The sequence below is a fragment of the Euleptes europaea genome, chromosome 8 (genome assembly GCF_029931775.1).
Source record: "Euleptes europaea isolate rEulEur1 chromosome 8, rEulEur1.hap1, whole genome shotgun sequence".
Lineage (NCBI taxonomy): Eukaryota > Metazoa > Chordata > Lepidosauria > Squamata > Sphaerodactylidae > Euleptes > Euleptes europaea.
The window spans coordinates 54411282-54430473 of record NC_079319.1 but is presented as its reverse complement, the minus strand read 5'-3'; the positions used below and the strand labels follow the sequence as shown (position 1 = coordinate 54430473).

At 45.3% G+C, this 19192-nt stretch overlaps 1 protein-coding gene across 2 annotated transcripts in view; it reads left to right on the top strand.

Moving 5' to 3' along the window:
• Nucleotides 1–19192, top strand: part of MYOM1 (myomesin 1) — a 111850-nt gene that overhangs the window by 15463 nt on the left and 77195 nt on the right. For both annotated transcript variants that reach the window (XM_056854301.1, XM_056854299.1), the window contains exons 3-4: nt 9528–9665; nt 17195–17402. In XM_056854301.1, the coding sequence (XP_056710279.1) occupies nt 9528–9665; nt 17195–17402 (346 nt within the window). The remainder of the gene's footprint in view (nt 1–9527; nt 9666–17194; nt 17403–19192) is intronic.

The window sequence follows — 19192 nt, the reverse complement described above, 5'->3', positions numbered from 1 at the left end:
TTGTGGACCTCCGTTAAGTTGTTGTAAAACTGCATCTACGTAGACGGTGGAGTCCACTTCTTTGATTTTGGTAGGAGCATTCGGTTTGATAGGAAGATCCTGAGAGGTCTGTGGAGATGCTCCATTCACCACAGACCGGAGCCGTTTTTTGACAAGTCGAGGGGAGATTCCAGGTTTAAGGCTGGAGAAATCCAAGGGTTTTCCTCATCCGAAGAGGGAAAGCTGTCCCCCAATGGGGCACTTGTAATCCGAGACCCGGCGGGGTCGTTGGAAGCAGGCAGGGAGGCTGGGTCCCCGGCATGGAGTGCAGAGGGTGTGGGCCTTCCCGGAGCTGCGCTGCGGGTGGCCGCGGTGCCTCTGCGTGGTGGACGACCTCGGGCGCGGGTTGTCGTGCTGGGACGAAATAATTCCTGGCGGCGTGGGCAAACGGCTGCAAAGTGGCCCATTTCTCCGCATGTAAGACAGGCACCCCTCTGAAATCGGGCTTCACGTTCCTGGAGCGGACGTGGGGGATTTCGTGGGACGAGCAGTGGTGCCTTGGGTTGAGGCTTTTGGGTACCCTTCTCCTTGTGCTTTTGACGGACGAGAGAAATAAAGCGGCGGCGGCTTTCCACTTCCTCGGCTAATAGGATCCAGCCTTCGAGGGTATCGGGATCGCCCCGCATGTAAGACCAGTTCAGAATGTCAGGATGCAAGGCTTCCCTGAAATGATGGATTAGGGTGGTCTCGGGCCAACCTACAATTTTACTTGCTAGTCGCTGAAATTCATCGGCAAATTCCCGAACTGTAGCAGAGCCTTGTTTTAATTGTAAGAGTTCCGTTTTGGCTCTTTCTCCCAGGAAGGGGTCCTCAAACCTCCTTCTCAGGGCAGTCATGAAGTTGTTGAGGGAACGAATCGCGCGAGAGCGGGTGTCAAACTGGAGGACCATCCAGTCAGCCGCTTTGCCTGTCAGGAGGGAAGCTACGTACCGCACCCGGCTATCTTCCGTGGGGAAAAGTTGACCTTGTTCTCGCATATAACTGTCCACTTGATGCAAGAAACAAGGCAAAGTCTCAAGAGATCCGTCATACGTAGTCCTCAATTTGAGTTGCTTCCAAGGACCGGGCGCGGGCTGACCCGGTTGCACGGGTGGTCCGGGCGGAGGAGCAACAGGAGCTCCGGGAGGCACGGGTGGAGCAGGTACATTAGCAGGTGGTTGCACGGGTACCCCCTGACCCGGTATCGGAACGGGCTGTCTCTGAGCTATCAGGGTTTGTTGTAATTGCCTGTTCTCGTGAAGCATAAGTTCCATTACTTCTTGGAGGTGATCAACACGGTCGGAGAGCTCCCGATTCTGGGCTCGTAAAAGATGAACCTCCTCACTTGGGCCACCAGTAAGATGAGGCTTACTGGTTCGGAAGCTCGTGGCCCATTGAGAGCTATCCCCATATAAATCCTCGTCTTCAGACTCATCTGAGTCTCGACGTCGGTCAGCCAAACGGCGTGCGCGTTGGGTCGCACGCGACGGGACAAACGCCGGGGAAAAGGTTAGACCTGATAGTCCCAGTACATAGTCCTTGGGGCGCGTGTCCACGTTCGCCTGATTCCTTGCTGCAGCCGCCCTGGCTGCTTCCGCCGCCTCTCTCTCTCTTGCGACCCTAGCCGCTTCGGCGGCTTGCTGATCCGCAAGGACTTTGGCGTTCTCAAGTCTTAGGGCAGCCTCTGCCGTAATGCGCGGCAAAAGTTCTGTCTCGAGGAGCAAGAGTATGGGGTCAGGTTCCCCGCCCAGCAGAGGTTGTACTCGAACCGCCAGTGCGGATGCCTCGGCTCCAAACGTCGGGGTCAAAACTTGAGCCAAGGTGGCTACCGGGGTGTCCTTTGTACATTCCACAAGGAGAAGAGCGGTGCTAATAGCGACTCGCTTGGCCTCAGCCTGGCAGCTGGCCGCATCCGGGATCAGGGAAAAACCCTCCGGCGGGGCTCCCGCCATGGTAGAAAGAGTTTGTCGAGAAATAAGATTATCCAAAAGTCCAGTTAATATTTGTAAATCCTCAGTCGCCAATCGGGCATCGTCCAGTAATTGATCCAAGTCCTGAAGATCTAAACGAGCATCAGTATCCTCCGATGTTAACATCCAGAGACGTCCTGTAAGAGATTGCCACTGCGCGTGTACCAGTCCCCTCAAGCGGCAAACCTCTCGGTTCGTCCGGAAAAGTTCAGCGATTAAGTCCTGTAACAGAGTAGGGTCCTCTGAGAAGGGCTCCAGGGTAGTAGATCACCTGGAGAGCTGCACAGCTCCCATCCAAGTGGCAGGCGAACCCCCCCTGGGCTCCAGCCTGGCTAGGAGAACGGTGAAGAGGATAGCTGTCATAATGTCAGCCCTTGGCCCACAGAACCAGAAATCACCACAAAGTCTTATAGAGTCCAAACAGATGGCTTTTACTGATCAAATAGGCATACAGTGCAAACGAATAAAATGACAGCTATGAAAGGCTCACTAGCTGGGAGATATTATAAGGCAGGAAAGGCGGGAGATTACACGCAGGAATACAGTTTCCCAGGAGCTGAGTTCCCAGGCTTAGGCATGCGACCTTGGGGGGCAGACAATACAGCACAGAGACAGAGGCAATAACGAAACCGAGATAGCAGCCTGACATTAGTGTGTCCAAATCTGGACTCAGATCACTATACTCTGTGTTAGAGACCTATGGCAAAAAAATGGACCTTAGAATGAAATTTGGATAGGGGAAAACCTATGATCTGGGCATACTAGAAAAACAGCAATAGTTTATTTCAGCAGAATAAAATATATGGAGGATGTTCTGCATGAGGAAGATATCTGGGGACGTTTTTAAGTGTAGGGGCTGCAGATAATCTGAGTGGACTTCAGACTGCCCAGACAGGGTGGCTTAGACTTCTAGGAGGGATGTTTGATTGGAGCAGGGACCCAAGCACAGATCCAGGTTAAGATCCAGGAAAAGAACGTGGAATCTGCCCTGCAAGGCCAGGGCCATAACTGGGGGGGGGCAAGGAGGGCAGATGCCACCCCATTGGCATGCATAGAGGGGGCAGAACTGCCTCTCCTAGCCAGCCCGCTCTTCCTGTAGGAAAGGCAGTCATGCTACCCTTTCAACATGCCACAATAGGGTTGGTGGCTGCCCTCCTAACCCCCCCTCTAGCTAGGGCCTTGCAGCAAGACAGAACTGAGCAAAGCAGCCAAAACTCAAGCTACACAGCACTGTGGAATCACTCAACATCTGAACACTGATGTTCAGCTATAGCAACTCCAGATATATTTCAGGATAATAGAAAACAAAGCATTTGATTTTCCTGCCCTTGGCAAGGAGAGGGGAACGTTGATAAGGTCAGAGCCAAACTTTCTGATTGGGTGTGTGGAGGGGTGTTGACTCAGAAGGAATTTCTGGGGTGGGGTTTAGGAACACCCTCCAAAAGAAATAAGGAAAGGGAGGAAAGGTCAGCATGAGAAGGAGGTATGTTAGATGTGGGTTTAGCAACCTCATTGGAATATGGGGTGTCATTTGAGAGGAGAAAACCTCATTACTTAGATTGCTGTTGACATTGGGATCTCTTTTGTTAGGTAGGAATGTGCCAAGAACAAGAGAGGCATTGAGCCAAAGGCACCCTGATTGAGATGAAATACTCTGAAGTATGGTGTAAAAGCTTTCACTGCCTTAAAAAATTAATTTGTGAGTTTTGTTTGTGCCAGTGAATATCTCTCTGGGTTTGTGAGTGTGCCATTATGGCTGTAACGCAATCAGGGTGGGAAGTCTCCACTCTTGCCTATTTCCTTGCCTATCTCGCCTCCTTTACTCTGTAAAGTGACCTGGAAATTGTGTTTTCTGGGGGCTGATGTGTGTGTCAGAAATGAGCTGGTTGTGGATTCAAAATGTAGGGGGATTGAGAAAGAGGCTAACAAAATTGAAGCTTGATGGTCATGGTAGCAGTTTTATAAATTTGCCCTCACTCCTTGTGTCCCAAAATGCTCTCTTGAAGTAGGGCTGTAAAAAAAAAATTAAAATTCGGTACAGTTCGGATTCGGCCGAATTTGGCCCTTGTGGGTTCGGTACGTGCCGAAGTCCGAACTCCCCCACTTCGGATCCGTTCAATTCGGCGGGAATTCAAAGTTCGGAAAAAAAAATTCGGCCGAATAAAGCCATTAAAAACACAATCGCACCTTTCCGCGGCTCTGGGGGGGACATTTTTGGGCTTAGAGGTCCCAAACTTTCAGCAGAGCTTCAAAGGACGTATATTGAAAGACTCCCCAAGTTTTGTAAAGATTGGGTCAGGGGGGGCTGAGATATGGGCCCTGAAAGGGGTCCCCCCACCCTTAATGTGCATCTCTCAGCAGAGCTTGCCGGCCACGCACAAAGCTCCCAGCCCCGACAAACAGCTGATGAGAGCAAGGGCGGGGCAGGTGCTAAGAACTTTGCAAAGCAACACAACTGAAAAGCAACACCTTTGCAAACATGCAAAGGGCGGGGCAGGTGTGAAGAATTTTGCAAAACACAACTGCAAAGCAACACAAGCACGCAATGCAACACCTTTGCAACAGTGCAAAGCAACACCTGACACCTGGGAGTTTGCATACCATGGAAAGGGACAGAGGCAGCTAGCTATGCATAATGAGCAGGAGGGGTGGAATTTCTCCTTTTGCATTGGACTTGGGACCAGGCAGATGCATTCTTTAAGTCACCATTTGAAAACCAGTTTTGAGCAAGCATCAAAATAACCTAACTGATCTTATGAATGAGGAAAAACCTGAAGAATAAAAATGAAGCCCCCCCTCAAACCAGGGAGAGAGAGACTGGAGGGGGAACACACACCCCAGGCAGAACCGGCAAAAGCCCCCTTTGGCTTCCCCCCCACCCACAGAAACTGCTCCCTCCCCACACACACACACACACAGACTCTGCTTTCCCTCCCACACACACAAAAAGAAAAATTATAGATTAAAGCCCCCAAAGGGGTCTTACTGTGGCTGTCTTCTGCTCCAGCAGGAGGGGCTGGGAGGCTGGGTAATCCAATATGATTCCATTTGTATCCAATATAAGATCCATATGTATGCATCTCTCGAGGGTGATCCATTCATCCCAATAGGGAAAAGAGGAAAGCCCATATCTCGGGGGGCCCTAACCCAATGTTTACAAAACTTGGGTGGTCTCTTAAAAAGCCTTGTCTGAAGCTCCGCTGAAAGTTTGGGGTCGGCACACCCAAAAATGCGCCCCCTGCAGCCACAGAAAGAGAAAAGGGGGGAGCCGATATTTCAGCCCCCACTGAACCCATCTTTACAAAACTTGGGTGGTCTCTTAAGAGGGATTGTCTGAAGCTATGATAAAAGTTTGGGGGCTGCACCCCCAAAAAAGCGCCCCCTGCAGCCACGAAAATGGAAAAGGGGGGAGAGGAAAAAGGGGTGGAGCCCATATCTCGGGACCCCCTGACTCAATGTTTACAAAACTTGGGGGGTATCTTAAGAAGCCTTGTCTGATGCTCCGCTGAAAGTTTGGGGTCGGCACACCCAAAAATGCGCCCTCTGCAGCCATGGAAAGAAAAAGGGGGGAGCCCATATCTCGGGACCCCCTGACCCAATGTTTACAAAACTTGGGTGGTCTCTTAAGAGGGATTGTCTGAGTATCCCCTGAAAGTTTGGGGTCTGTACCCCAAAAAATGCGCCCCCTGCAGCCACGGAAAGGAGCAAATGTGCACAAGCACCCCCTCACACACACATGAGGATTTCCCTCTCTCTATCTCTTTCCCCGGCCGGCCGCACATCAGCTGATTCCTCCAGTACTCAATCCTGACTGATTGGCCAGAAGAAGACCCAGCTTGGCCACTGATTGGCTGGGGGAGGAGAATGCTGCTTACTGAAGGTTATGCTGCTTACTGACGGCCCCGAATTGGCCGAATTTATTCACGAACTCACGAACTCGCTGAATTCGGCCCCCCCCCAGTTGCCCGCCAGTTTTGAGTTCGGTTCCTCCCGAACTAAAAACCGCTGAATCAAGGGAAATTCGGCTGATTTTCAGTTCGGGCCGAACCGAATTGACAGCCCTATCTTGAAGCATGTCTCTAATAGTAACCTATGGCCATTAAGTGTCCTTAGCCATCAAGATCCCCAAAAGCAGATTCCAAAATCTTGCCCTTCAATTGATATGCTGCAATCAGATGCTTCTTACCTGGTATGTGGAACAGAATCTACCCAGAGCAATGAAGGAACCTCTCACACTTTCTTTGCTCTCCAGTTTCAAGAACAACAGCCTCATGACCTTTCAAATGTTTTTAGTCAAATGTGTGCATTTTTCAGGCCACTCTTAATCTCCATTTCAGATTCCAGGTGTGCCATGGATAATTCTAGTTCATCCTGTTTCTGTTGTTATTATTATTTCTGTTATTATTATTATTTCTGTTATTATTAATGTGCATGATCCAGAGAAAATGGTTAATGTTCGAACCTATCCATTATTAGGACTGGTGGCTTGAAAATACTGTCCTTCCTTGCTTCTCCTTTGGATTAATGGTTATGACGTTTATACCATTTATGATACTAAGCAGACAGCCCTTCCTCATGTAAAAATGTCTTCTACTTATGGAAGTACATTTTTTTGCAGAACATTTGAGAATGGTGGATAATCCAAAAATATGCTTTGGTTTTTGCAGGTGTTTACATAACAGCTTGCATAATCTCTTGCCCAAGTAAACATGGTATAGATCTAGGGTTGCCAACCTCCAGGTAGTAGTTGCCAACCTCCCACTATTACAACTGACCTCCAGCCAATAGAGATCAGTTCACCTGGAGAAAATGGCCGCATTAGCCATTGGACTCTATGGCATTGAAGTCTCTCCCCTCCCCAAAACCCCACCCTCTTCAGGCTCTGCCCAAAAAAACTCCAGGTATTTCCCAACCTTGAGCTGGCAACCCTATAGAGATCCCTTCACTATGGGAACTGTTCTGAAAAAAAAAAGTGTAAGCATTTGTGTAATAGCTATTTTCATTCTATTCATGGCTCTTTGGCTCTAGTCCCTTAGGGACTCATGGTTTAGCGCTGAAAAATTAGAAGGCAGGAAAGAAATGGTACTTGAAAAAGAGTCCATTTTGTTTCAGTCGTTCTCACACCAGCTTTGGAATTTTAGACATGGAAGGTACAAGTACAGTAGATATTATGAGATTAACTTCAAGATATAAGCAGGGGAACAAAACATAGCAGCACCTACAGAAAAAGATGTACTCCAAAAGTACTACAGAAATGAAATATTAATTCTCCCCTTGACCCTAATATTTTATGATGGAAATACAGGTCTAGTATTATTGCCAGTGGTCAAGTAGGTAGGAGGGTTAAGCATCCTTCTTCTGTCCGTCAATTTTCCCCAGCAAATAAAGCCTCCTATCTCTGCTTTGCATGCAGGAGGTGGCAGCCAGGAGATCTACAAATATTAATTTATGGTAAAATATTAACGGGAAATATTCCTCTCTTATGCAAAAGGTTTAGTTTGAAAGTCTACTTGTTGGAAAAATAGCTAGGTAGTAAGCTAAATCACAATTATACTTAAGCATAACCTCTGAGCCAAAGGGATAATCTCCCTGAATATAAACATCTTGCAAGGAGTTTGAATCACAGCTTTGTAACATGTATCCTAATTTCATAAAAATAAATTACTAAGAAGTCATATCAGTTGCAGCAGCTTCTGGAACTAGTTACTTTGATTAGCTAGTGCAGTTTGAATTGGTTTATTTAGCCAAATTTTAGGCATCTGCACTTAGAGGTGCACATTCTTTTTATCCATCAATTACAATGACAGAAATGAAACCTAATTTCTGCTGGCAACATTCTGATCTCAGCTCTTCCTAGGAGTATCTAAGACCATTCTCAACATTTTATTCAGCACGTGTTTCAAATCAGGCACTCCCTATTGCTCTCATATTTCTGCACTATAGGACATCTGGAGGTATATTTTAACTCTTAAAATTTTACACACAGCAGAAATATGGTTACCTTCATGAAGAACCATTACTAACAGCAACAAATAGCAATATTGACATTTTCCTCTGTTGATGGTTTTAATGGCATTGTTGAGATCTACAATACTGGCTGACAGCCCTATAAAAAAATCACTTGTGTAATTCAAGTGAGAGAGAAAATTGTTTATTCTGTTGATTAATAAAGTCCATACATCCCTTTATCTGTACACAGATTAGGCAACATTGTACTACAGTATTACTCTTCTGCAAGACTCTTCTGCATGTGGCTCCTACAACCATGCTGTCTGTCCCACAGTGTCCTCATGAAGCTGGGGGAAGGAGGCACTGGCACTTCAGCCTGAGTCTGAGAGGCTTGAATTTCAATCACAAGCATCCGGGACAGAGTGGAGAGGATATCCTTCCCCTATGAATGGGTCAGAATACAGTTTCTCAGATGTTCTTTGAGCTAAGAGATGCATCTGAGAGATTTTAAATTCTCTGGCAGTCTGTTGTCATAGCAACTGTAGCATCTCAGAGACCGCAAGCATACCTGCTTCCTCTTCACAATGGTGATGTCACAGGGTGGGGCCAAGCAATGCTACAGGTCAGCCCATTTCACTTCAGTTAAGATCCATTATGCCCCAAGGAGCTGTTTGAGTTGTGCCGCCCTACTGTATACTGTATGGTCACAGACATATTGTTACTTGTGCAAAGTGAAGAGACCATTATTTCTCTAGGCCTTCACGTAGTTTAATAGCACCTTTTGAAGATGCTACTAGACTCTTTGTTGTTTCAAAGACCTAGTGGCACCTTAAAGTTAACATCTTGATTTTGGAATAATCTTTCATGAGCCGGAACCCAGTTCATCATTAACAAGGTTGCCAACTAAACAGGCAAGAAAAAGTCCTGTCCCTTTCATAGAGGTTTAATGAGCACAAACGGGCAGGTGAAGCTTATCATGGCATGCAGTTAAAGAACATCGCCTGCTAATTGTTTGCAGATCAAACTGATATTAAAGAGACAGCTCGGGGGACCAGTCTAAAAGATGACAACCCTACTCAATGAAGCTTATGACACAATAAACGTGTTAGTTGTTACTGGGCTCTTTGGCTGCACGAAACCAACATTGCTACTCCTCTGGAATTAATAGCTAAAGATGCCTATTTAATTGTCAGTGATGTGCTGGTTCTGGAACCCAGATTGAAGGTCCCTTCCACCATACAGAGCAAGGTTGGACAGGGTGGGGTACTGAACTCAATTATGTTGGGGGAGTCAAAGAGACAGAAGCATTTTCAGTTTTGGGAAGACACAGAGAAACACCCTGAATTGTGTAGCAGCATGGAGTGAGGAGTCTCCAAGAGCATGCTGTTGTTGTTTTGGGGAAACTGAGACTGACTGAAAGATGAGCTCTACCTGCTGGGTTCTGTCTGCTCTCCAACTCTTCAACCTGTATATTTGTAAATAAACAGACATTCTAATTTATTGAGTATTTGCATTGATTTTAGATATGCTTTTCAACATGTTTGCAAGACAAATCTCTTTGGGAATCTAATAATATGGTCTTTATTTCAGATTAAAGGGTTCCAGTAAAATGAGAGAAGAGCAGTCTCTAAAATTAAGTCCCAGAGCAAAACGGGCAAAGCAAAGTTTACTGTCTGAAGAAAAAGAAAACACAGCTGTTGATTATGTAGTACCTGTGTTCACAGGAAGGTATGTCTCTTTTCTGTTATTTTGTGTGTAGGGCAGGTAAAAAAGAGACAGAGAGGAAGGTATGTCCTTACATCTTTAGAATGGGTTTCTTATTGTAAATAGTAACATAACTAATTCCCTCATGTTTATAGTTAGGGAAGATCTGAAAAAATAGATAATGCAATTGCTACTATGTATTGATTTTATGAAAAATCTTGTTTTCCTTTGATGAAATAATTGTGGTGTTGCTATGGCTTATTTACTGATGCAGTAAATACTGTGATGATGATGATGTGATTTAATCCATGTTGCACAATGAAAATGCCATCCTAAGCAGCATTATCTCCTTCTTGGTTTTACAGCCAGACTAGCCCAATCTTGGATGCTAAGCAGGGTCAGCCCTGGTTAGTACTTGGGTGGGAGACCACCAAGGAAGTCCAGGGTTGCTAAACAGAGGCAGGCAAAGCAAATCACCTCTTAACATGTCTTGCCTTGAAAACCATATGGGGGTTGCCATAAATTGACTGCAACTTAATGGCCAACCCCCCCCCCCCCAATCTATACCCTCTACTTAGGTTGTCACTGGTAAAAAAAACAGTGGAATTATGTGGCATATAAAGATTTTCTGCTTTCAAGCAGTCTGTGCATAAATTTGTGCATAATATGTTGATTTTCTTGATGGTCATCTTATATATTGTCTGTATGAAAAAATATATTAACAGGTAAATTAAGACCTCTGGATATATATTATATGGTAGACGTATACTGTAGAATCTGAACTTGAATCTGAGTATTTCAGCACAGAAGCCAAGGCAAAAACAGATGAATTTATTTTTCTTTCCAATGGGACATGGTGTCTTATGAAACTTTTACTATCAAAAATGAAATGTTTTGAAAAAGGAAACAAGATTCCATCTGAATGAAGGTCAAGAGAAGAGCTTCTCATGCCTATTTGCAGCCACATAAATGTCCCCCTTCAGTGTTGACCCTAATGAGTCCAGATGTCATTGCCAAACAAATGTTTGTACATGATTAGAGACATACCTGACTTGTCATGTTTGCATGCTTTCCTCCAGAGTGGACTGGGAGGAAAAAATGGCCCAAGAAAAGGTCTGTGCCCCCCACTCCTGAGGGAGCAAGAGTGAAAGTGTATTTCTTGATTTACAGTTCTATTTTTTAATGTCTGTACCATATATACATTTGAGTGCCTCTGGCACACTGCCAAAGATGGACAAGGCTGACACACCCTCTGGAGTCTCCTTGTGGGGGCCTTGATAGGCATCAGACCAGACAGCAGAAGGGGTTAAAAGCACCCTAGGTCTTCCTCCTCTCTATCTTCAACAGGCCTACCACTAGGGTTGCCAGGTCCCTCTTCGCCACTGGCGGGAGATTTTTTGGGTGGAACTTGAGGAGGGTGGGGTTTGGGGAGGGGAGGGATTTCAATGCCATAGTGTCCAATTGCCAAAGCGGCCATTTTCTCCAGGTGAACTGATCTCTATTGGCTGGAGATCAGTTGTAATAACAGGAGATCTCCATCCACCACCTGGAGGTTGGCAACCCTACTTAAAATGCACAAATTAACAAAAGGCCTGGGTGTGTAGATATCACATAGATATCTCCAGATATCATCTGGTGCAGAGCTATCACGTGTGGAGCTAAGTAGACGGATTCTAGAAGCAGAGTACTACAACAGATAAGGCCTTGTCCTTGGTGACAGCTCACGTTTGAAGGCAAGGGACTGAGGAGGGGGGCGTCTGACCCCAGTTTCAATTGTTGGGCGCTCTTGTACATGTCCATACTTTTGCTTTCATGTTGCTAACAGAATATCATAGGTATGACTTCCCTGCAAGCAAAGTTCCTATTACAACTGGAGATGCTGAGAATTTTGGCAAGAATATGATCACCAGCCAAATTTACCTGGACTGGGCCAATGTTGCTGTGTAGTGGTTAGAATGTTGGACTAGGACTGGGAAGCCTTGGAGTCAGAGCCTCACTTGTTATGAAAGCTACCTCCTACTGTTCTTGTTAGGGTTGCCAACCTCCAGGTACTAGCTGGAGATCTCCTGCTGACAGAGATCCGTTCACCTGGAGAAAACGGCAATTGGACTCTATGGCATTGAAGTCCCTCCCCAAACCCTGTCCTCCTCAGGCTCCACCCCAAAAACCTCCCACCGGTAGCAAAGATGGACCTAGCAACCCTAGTTCTTGTGAAGATAAAATGGAAAGGAGGGAGATTCATGTGCACTGCCCTGAACTCCGTGGAGGAAGGGTGGAATAAAACATTTGCTTTGAACGCTGTGTTGGGCAGCTTTGTGTCTGCCAATAGCCATTTGTGCTACTGGGCCATGGTTGGGTCGTGTCTTGCTAACAAACTAAATTTGTGACTTGCAGGATGCCACTTGCAGCTGCTTTTGCTCCCATCCAAACAAAACGTCCTTGACTGCTGGAGAAGGAGGCAGTATCTTCCTGGGTCATAGTTGGGTCATTAAAGTGACTGGCTTGTCAAGCCCACAGTCACTTGCTGTTCACCACTGATTTGCACCTGCTGAGTCAGATGCATCCTTTAAATTGCCAGCATTACATACATGCTCAACCTTATCCCTGATTGGGACGGACTGGCTGCCTGTCCTTTCAGTTGTGAATGCAGGAGTGATGTTCCTTCCCCAGAGCGGTAACCCTGTTCTGTATTGGGCTGTTTTCAAGGATCCCAGTTGCCATCACTGGGGGATCCCAATGGGAGGGGGGATCCCAATCACAGACCACTGATTTCACCCTCAGTTCAGCTATTTCCCTTGTTCCCCTCCAAGTCCCAACAATTTTCATCTCACATTTTTTTTAGACTGTGTGTTTAGGCAGGGACTTATTTGTTTGAGGTGCTTATAAAACACACACACACACACACACACACACAATGATGATATAATGCCTGAGCTGAACAATCTCTTTTGAACTATAAAAACAAACTGGGCAACAGAGTTTGAAGGATGGATCTCCTTATGCATTATAGAAAAGGTGTTTAATATTTAGTATATTATTTTTTATTTTCTGAGCTGAATGTTCCATCTCATGTTACCTCAGCCTTTATATATCCACTGAACTGTTTCCAATATTCTGTAAAGGGTTTCCCCTGGGATATGTTTTCATGTAAAAAAGTATGAGGTCAGAATTACTATGCCTGCTATGATGGAGCTTAACAGTCCACAAATCTTGTAGAATTTTTTCTTCCACAGAAATTCTAGACAACTGAGTACAATAAATCTGAAGTAGCAGAGAGCAAACGATCAGTTGGGTTGCCAACTGTCTGGGAAAAAAATGCCCTGTCTCTTTAATGGAGGCTTAATGGAATGTTATTTATCTGGTGATGTTATTTCTACAATCCTCTGTTAAAGGGACAGGACATTTTTCTCCAGGCCTGCTGGCAACCCATAATCCATCCACATATCTGCCTGGTGACAGATCAACAATACAATCCTAAGCAGAGTTACACCCTTCCAAGGCCATTGAAGTCAATGGGCAGTATCCTGTCTTAGGTTAGAGGATGTTCCTTCAGCCTCATCTGCCTTTCTCCTGCCTAAGGAGCCTTCTGCCAATTTAAGGCTTCATATTTTGCTTAAAGCAGTGGTGGGATACAGAGCACTATTTGTTGGTATGCCCCACATTTTTTAACTTTTCTAGTAATTGCTTTTGGACCAGACTCCAACAAAAGGAGGGAATTATTTGGGGGAAATAGGTTTGGAAAGAGGAGTGCCTTTACTTCTGTATTTTTAGATCTGTTTTGTGTAAACAATAGCTTCTGTTAGTATTTCTTAAGGTGTTGAAAAACTCACTTGATCCATTGTCATGTGTTCATTGGCATAAAGACTATCCTTTTGTGCCAGAATGGGATGTACTATGTAACACCCATGCCAACTATTTATTCTCTGAAAGATAATAGTCCAAACTAACTCAGCCATGTGCAAATTGTAGATCATATCTAAATTCTCTCACTGGATCAGATTGCAGCTTTCCATCAGCAGTTTATGTGTAGAGGAGAGGCAGTATATTTTTAAAAATAAATCACAAATCTCCTTGGAGCTGACACATTTGCTGCTGTTCTGGTTAAGAGCCAGCAGACCAAGTTGGGTGTGGATCTGTGAGATGGCAAACAGTAACTTCAGAATGATCTGAGGGAAATCCTTTCATCCTCAGTTTCCCACAGTTAAAACGGGAACATAAGTAAAGTATTAGGTTATAAAGTGAAGTATTAAGTGACGTTAAGCAGTTGATCTGTACAACACTTTTCTCCCCAATGAGGATCTAAAGGTGCTTACAGTATTGTCCTCTCATCTTCCCTTTTATCTTCACAACCACCACCATGTGAGGTAGGTTAGGCTAAGAGAGTGACTGACCCAAGGTCACCCCCACTGAGCTTCCATGGCAGAGTGGGGATTTGATCCTGGACCTAGGGTTGTGCAAAGAAAAAAAACCCGGCAAATTTTGCGTTCATTTTTGGGGGGGGGGGCAATCTTTTTCAGTAAACCCGAAATAAGCCAAATACCTATACCTGTAAATATTGGTATTAGGCTTATTTTCAGGTTTCGTGAAAAATTCAGGCCCATTATAGTCAATGGGGTTTTTTTTCCCCCAAAGCTCCTGGGGAGCATTTTGGGAGATAGAGTCCCCAAATTTGCAGCATGGCTGCAAGGGACTCTCCTTAGATGGTCATTAAAGTTTGGTGAACTTTGAGAGAGGGGGTCCAATTTTATGGGCCTGCTAAGAGGTTGCCCCCATCCTCCAGGCATTTAAATTGTGAGCCGAGCTGTCCATCGGGTTCAAAAGTTCAGCATTGCTGAGGACTGGCGGAAAGAGGCAGTTCCAGGCTGGTGCCTCAAAGTCTGGGCTCTGCCTTCGTTTCTGGGTTGCTTTGCATGATGTCCGTGCAAATGAGCTTCCAAACGGAGGGAAAAGGCTTAAATGCAAGAGAAATAAGGCACAGAAAACATTCCTTTTGGTGGCAAATGACATCCTGTGAGCAATCCTTTACTGTGGTCATGAAAAATCTGATTCAAAGAGATGGTCACCATGCATGGAAACAAAGCCTCTACTCAGGGCAACCTTCTTTTGGAAAGGAGGTTTTCATGGAGAGGGAGTGGTGATATTGGAGCTGACTGAAGTAATGACCATGGGGCGGTCTGAAGGAGATTGCTCATCCATGTGGATGAAGAAATCTCCTTCGGAAACCTGGTGGGGTGGCTGTTGAAGCTGGCTCTTTTAGTTGGAGGGTATATCCCTCTGGACGGGACTGGGTGAGCCCCGTCTTTTAACCTCAAAAGGACCCCAACTATAAGGCCCTAACAAAACCAACCCCCCCCAAAAAAAGAAAAGAAAAAGGGGCGAAAGATTTCGGGAATCGCCCATTCAGCTTCGGCTTTATCCCCAGGTTTTTGAATCTGGCAAACCCTAAACCTGAAATTTACCAAAATGGCTAATTTCAGGTTTATTTTCCGTTCAGGTTTATTGATATGCACAACCCCACCTGGACCTCTCCGATCCACCTCTCTTCCCATTATATCATGCTTGCTTATTGGGAGTTAAAAATGTTCAATGGGAGTTAAAAATGTTCAGCTATGGTTAAATTGTGGCCTTTATTATTAATATTAAGAGTTTCAGTGTTTATCTTATTGTTATATTGGATGAAGTTTTATTTTTACTTTATTCCTCTGGAAATGTGTTATTAATTCTACAAGAATGCACATAGTAGTATTCATTGGTGTATCTGAGCCAACCTAGATAAGACTTTGGAAACCTGTTGTCAGGCCTTCTGTCTCTTTAACTTCTCTAAATGGCTGACATAGGGTGAGACGCATTTTGGTCAGGGACTGTAGTTCTGTATGACATTTAACCCATCCAATCTCCTCTTGCCTTTCCCCATATAAGGCCTCTTCCTGGAGATGCTGCTTGTCCTGAAAGGGAAAACATACATTTTCACATATTTTCCCTATTGGTAAAGTTGTGTCTTCAGGAAAAAAGTTTGGGGAAAACACATAGTGCCTTAATTCTAATCCAAATAAGGCCTCCCTCTTGGCGTCTATTCACATAAATGTAAAGAGATCTGATCTTAGATCTCCAATGGCTTTTGTAATTTGGCCCTGTGTTACTATCCTGCTTTTCATCAGATTAGCTACTAGAAAAATTCAGTGGGCCACGAAGAGTTGTGTTGGGTTGTTGTTGTTGCTATTTTTGGTTATTTTTTTAAAGAGCCTCTATCCTTTTAAATTATTCTGAGGCCAACTTTTTCTGGCATTATATGCCATGATGCTGCTAACCTTAACCATGAACTTCTTGTAGTATCTGATGTTGTGTGTTTTTTCCTGATTATAAACAATTGTAGGACAGGAGGAATGTTATAACTAGTTAAAATCTTATGAATTGATAATCAATAGTAGATTAGTTTACAGCAAATAGGGCTTAGTTTGGGCTAGGGTTTACTGCTGTTTCCAGTGATAGGACTTAACTCTAGAACATGTGATATACGATTAATTTCCCTTGAACATGCTGAGAATGTATCTCCCGCATCACTGAATAAGTAGAATGACAGTTCATTCCTGAGGGGAATGCCTGCTCTGGGCTTAGGAGGCAAACTAGTGACGTTGTCTCCTAAGGTGCAAAAAAACTGTGCAACCCTCATAGGTGGCATGCAACCCTAAAAGGTGGCGTATATCATGCAAAATAAAAAGGGGCGTTCCTGAGCCGAAACGGCTCAGGAGGCCGACTAACATTGGCCCCGCCCCCGGCCAGCACCGGAATGCCCCAGGAACGCCTCCCGGGGCGCCGGAAAGCTTCCCAGGGTGCCGCTGCAGCCTGTGCAGGCAGCTGGATGCCAGCGGGAGGCTCCAGTGGCGGCTGGACCCAGTGCTGCCACGGTGGTGGCTGGGGACCGGCGGCCGGGCCTGCACGCCAACGCTGGGGCCACTAACGCCAGCGTTAGTGCCTTCCGAGCACTGGCATTGTAGGCCCTTGTGCCGGCAGACGCCTTCGTTGGCCTCCAAAGACCTTTGGTTCGAGCCGCCGGCGCAACTCAGGAATGGGCTGTAAGACTCAATACAGTCAAATTTAGAGGATAGACTTCCAGATGGTAAAACTCAGCATCCCCTTTCTTAGAAGATGAGTACTGGTAATAAACAAGCTATAGCACAATCAAGTGTGATTTTTTAATTGCTGCTGTAATCTCTTCCTGTACTTTTAACTATTTTGAGGAATGCTGTAGCTTAAACAAAACTTACTCTGACAATTTCTTGGGTGAACTCTTGAGAGATACAATAAAGTGACCATAGTGGGGGGTTTATTAGTCTCATGGTGAAAATATTGATAAACTTGATGTGTTCTGGTGTGTCTTCTACCTCAGATTAACAGGAGATGAAGTGATATCCTCCTAAGTGAAGACTCACAGAAGATTGTGTAGAAGGGCCATTATGTTTAGAAATAAAGAGGCTAAGCTGTCAACAATTATCAGTATAAAATCTTTTGTCTTCTCTCCAATATGTGATGGAACATGTTCTTCATTCTTCTAGACAAACCCATGTTAGTGGAATTACAGACACAGAAGAAGAAAGAATTAAGGAAAGTGCTGCATATATTGCCAGAAGGAACCTTTTTGCAACTGGTGAAGGAATTAGCGCAACCAAAAAGATAACTTCATCTTCTGTGGAAGAAGACAAAAATATATCAAGAAAAGTGACCATACGAGAGACAGCTGAGCGGACAGCCCTAAAGAAAACGGTACTAAATCATCAGTTCATTTATGTGAATTTTAAAAAGTAAAAGTACTTAAAGCATGGGCACGATTCGGCCGAACTTAAATACTTTGTATCCCATTGGTTTCAGTAGGAAAGAGTGAAGCATGTGCTTAATTTGCTTAAATAAATGGGTCATAAAGATGCTTGAATATCACTGGATTGTGGCCATAGGTTTTTTGTTTTTTTAAATATAAAAATGGGAAGAAATGTACTTTTCCCAGGAACCAATGAGAGTCTCCCCGTTTGTATAATTTACTGTATTTACCTGACTGCCAGCTTTTATTATTTGCTGATACCAAGCGGGTCTGTTCCTCAGTGTTTTTGAGGGGTTTTTTTGCCTTCGTTTCCTTTTGCTTGAAGCAAATACTTATTCCATCTCATGATTCTAATTCCCTTATTCTCATTGGCACACTTTAATGCATTCCCTTTGGCAGACCTTTATGGCAGATTTGTGGGGATTCCTTGGGAGCAGAGACAATTCTTATGTCAAGCCCAGAATAGAATCTGTCACCAATTTTTTTTCTTGAAAGCTTTTTGCCAAGCCGAGAGCCTCTATTTTAGCCCCTGTCCTGGCTGCCTTCCCTATTTATTCTGCAGGTTATCACCTTTTAAATAGTCTTGCAGATAACAACCAAATAGTCACAGAAGCGGCTGCTATGTATAGTTCAATATCTTTGAAAATTCCTGCTGAAATTCTGATGCCTCTTGGTTAGTTTTGTATTTTGAATCTTAATTATAAAAATTTTAAAGTAGTTGGATCAAATGTTTTTGTGTGACACTTGTTTGCTTTGTATGGGATTTTATACATTCTCAGCTTCCTTGAGTTTAACTTTCTGTTTCCTTGGGATTCCCCCCCCCCCAGTTCTGCACACATTTTGCTCCCTGTGATGGTTGATTCAACATCATACAGTTTTAAATGAAGTATTTCTCACTGCAGTTTAAATCAGCGGCTTTTTACACTTGATAAAATTGGTGTTATATCAAATTGCATACAGAACTGGACCCCCCCAAAGAAACAGGAAGATATGAGAAACACTTGCCTTAAATTCATGCTAAGTCTTTCCTGTTTTACCGTGTTTCCCCAAAAATAAGACATACCCATAAAATAAGCCGTAGCAGGATTTCCAAGCATTTGCACAATATAAGCCATACCCCGAAAATAAGACATAGTGATAGGCGTGGCTAGAGAGAGACTAAACTCCCCTGAGCCCCGCCCTCCGTGGGCCGTTGGGCTCAGTCTTCCCCTGTTCCTGCGCTTGGGCCCCGACCTCCCAGGGGGTGATCACTCCTGTTCCCCGTCTTCTCCCCACTCCCCTCTCCCACCGACGGCTCCCCCCACGATCTTCCGCCACTCGAGGTGGACTCCAGCTCCCCCGCTGGAACGCGGGGCCTAGCTTTGGCCTCTGTCGGGTCCCCCGGGTTGTCCCCCCACCCCCAGGACCCGTGCCGTCTGCCTCGGGCCGGCCCACTTCCCCCCGAGGTGCAAGGTTGGCGCTCTGCCTCCCCCCGTTTCCCCCTCTGGCTCTGCATCTGGCGGGCTCGGCCGCCCTCGCCTCCTCTTCCCCCTGGCCTGGTAAGTGGGGTTGCCTCCCCAGGCATTGGGGTTCTCCCGGAGGGCCCCCGGTGTGGCAGCGGGGGCGAAGTGCAGTCCCAAGGGTCCGCCCCAGGTCGCGGACTCGGGACACATACCGTACTTATGGTAATAAAAAATAAGACATCCCCTGAAAATAAGGCATAGTGTGTCTTGTTGAGGAAAAATAAATATAAGACAGT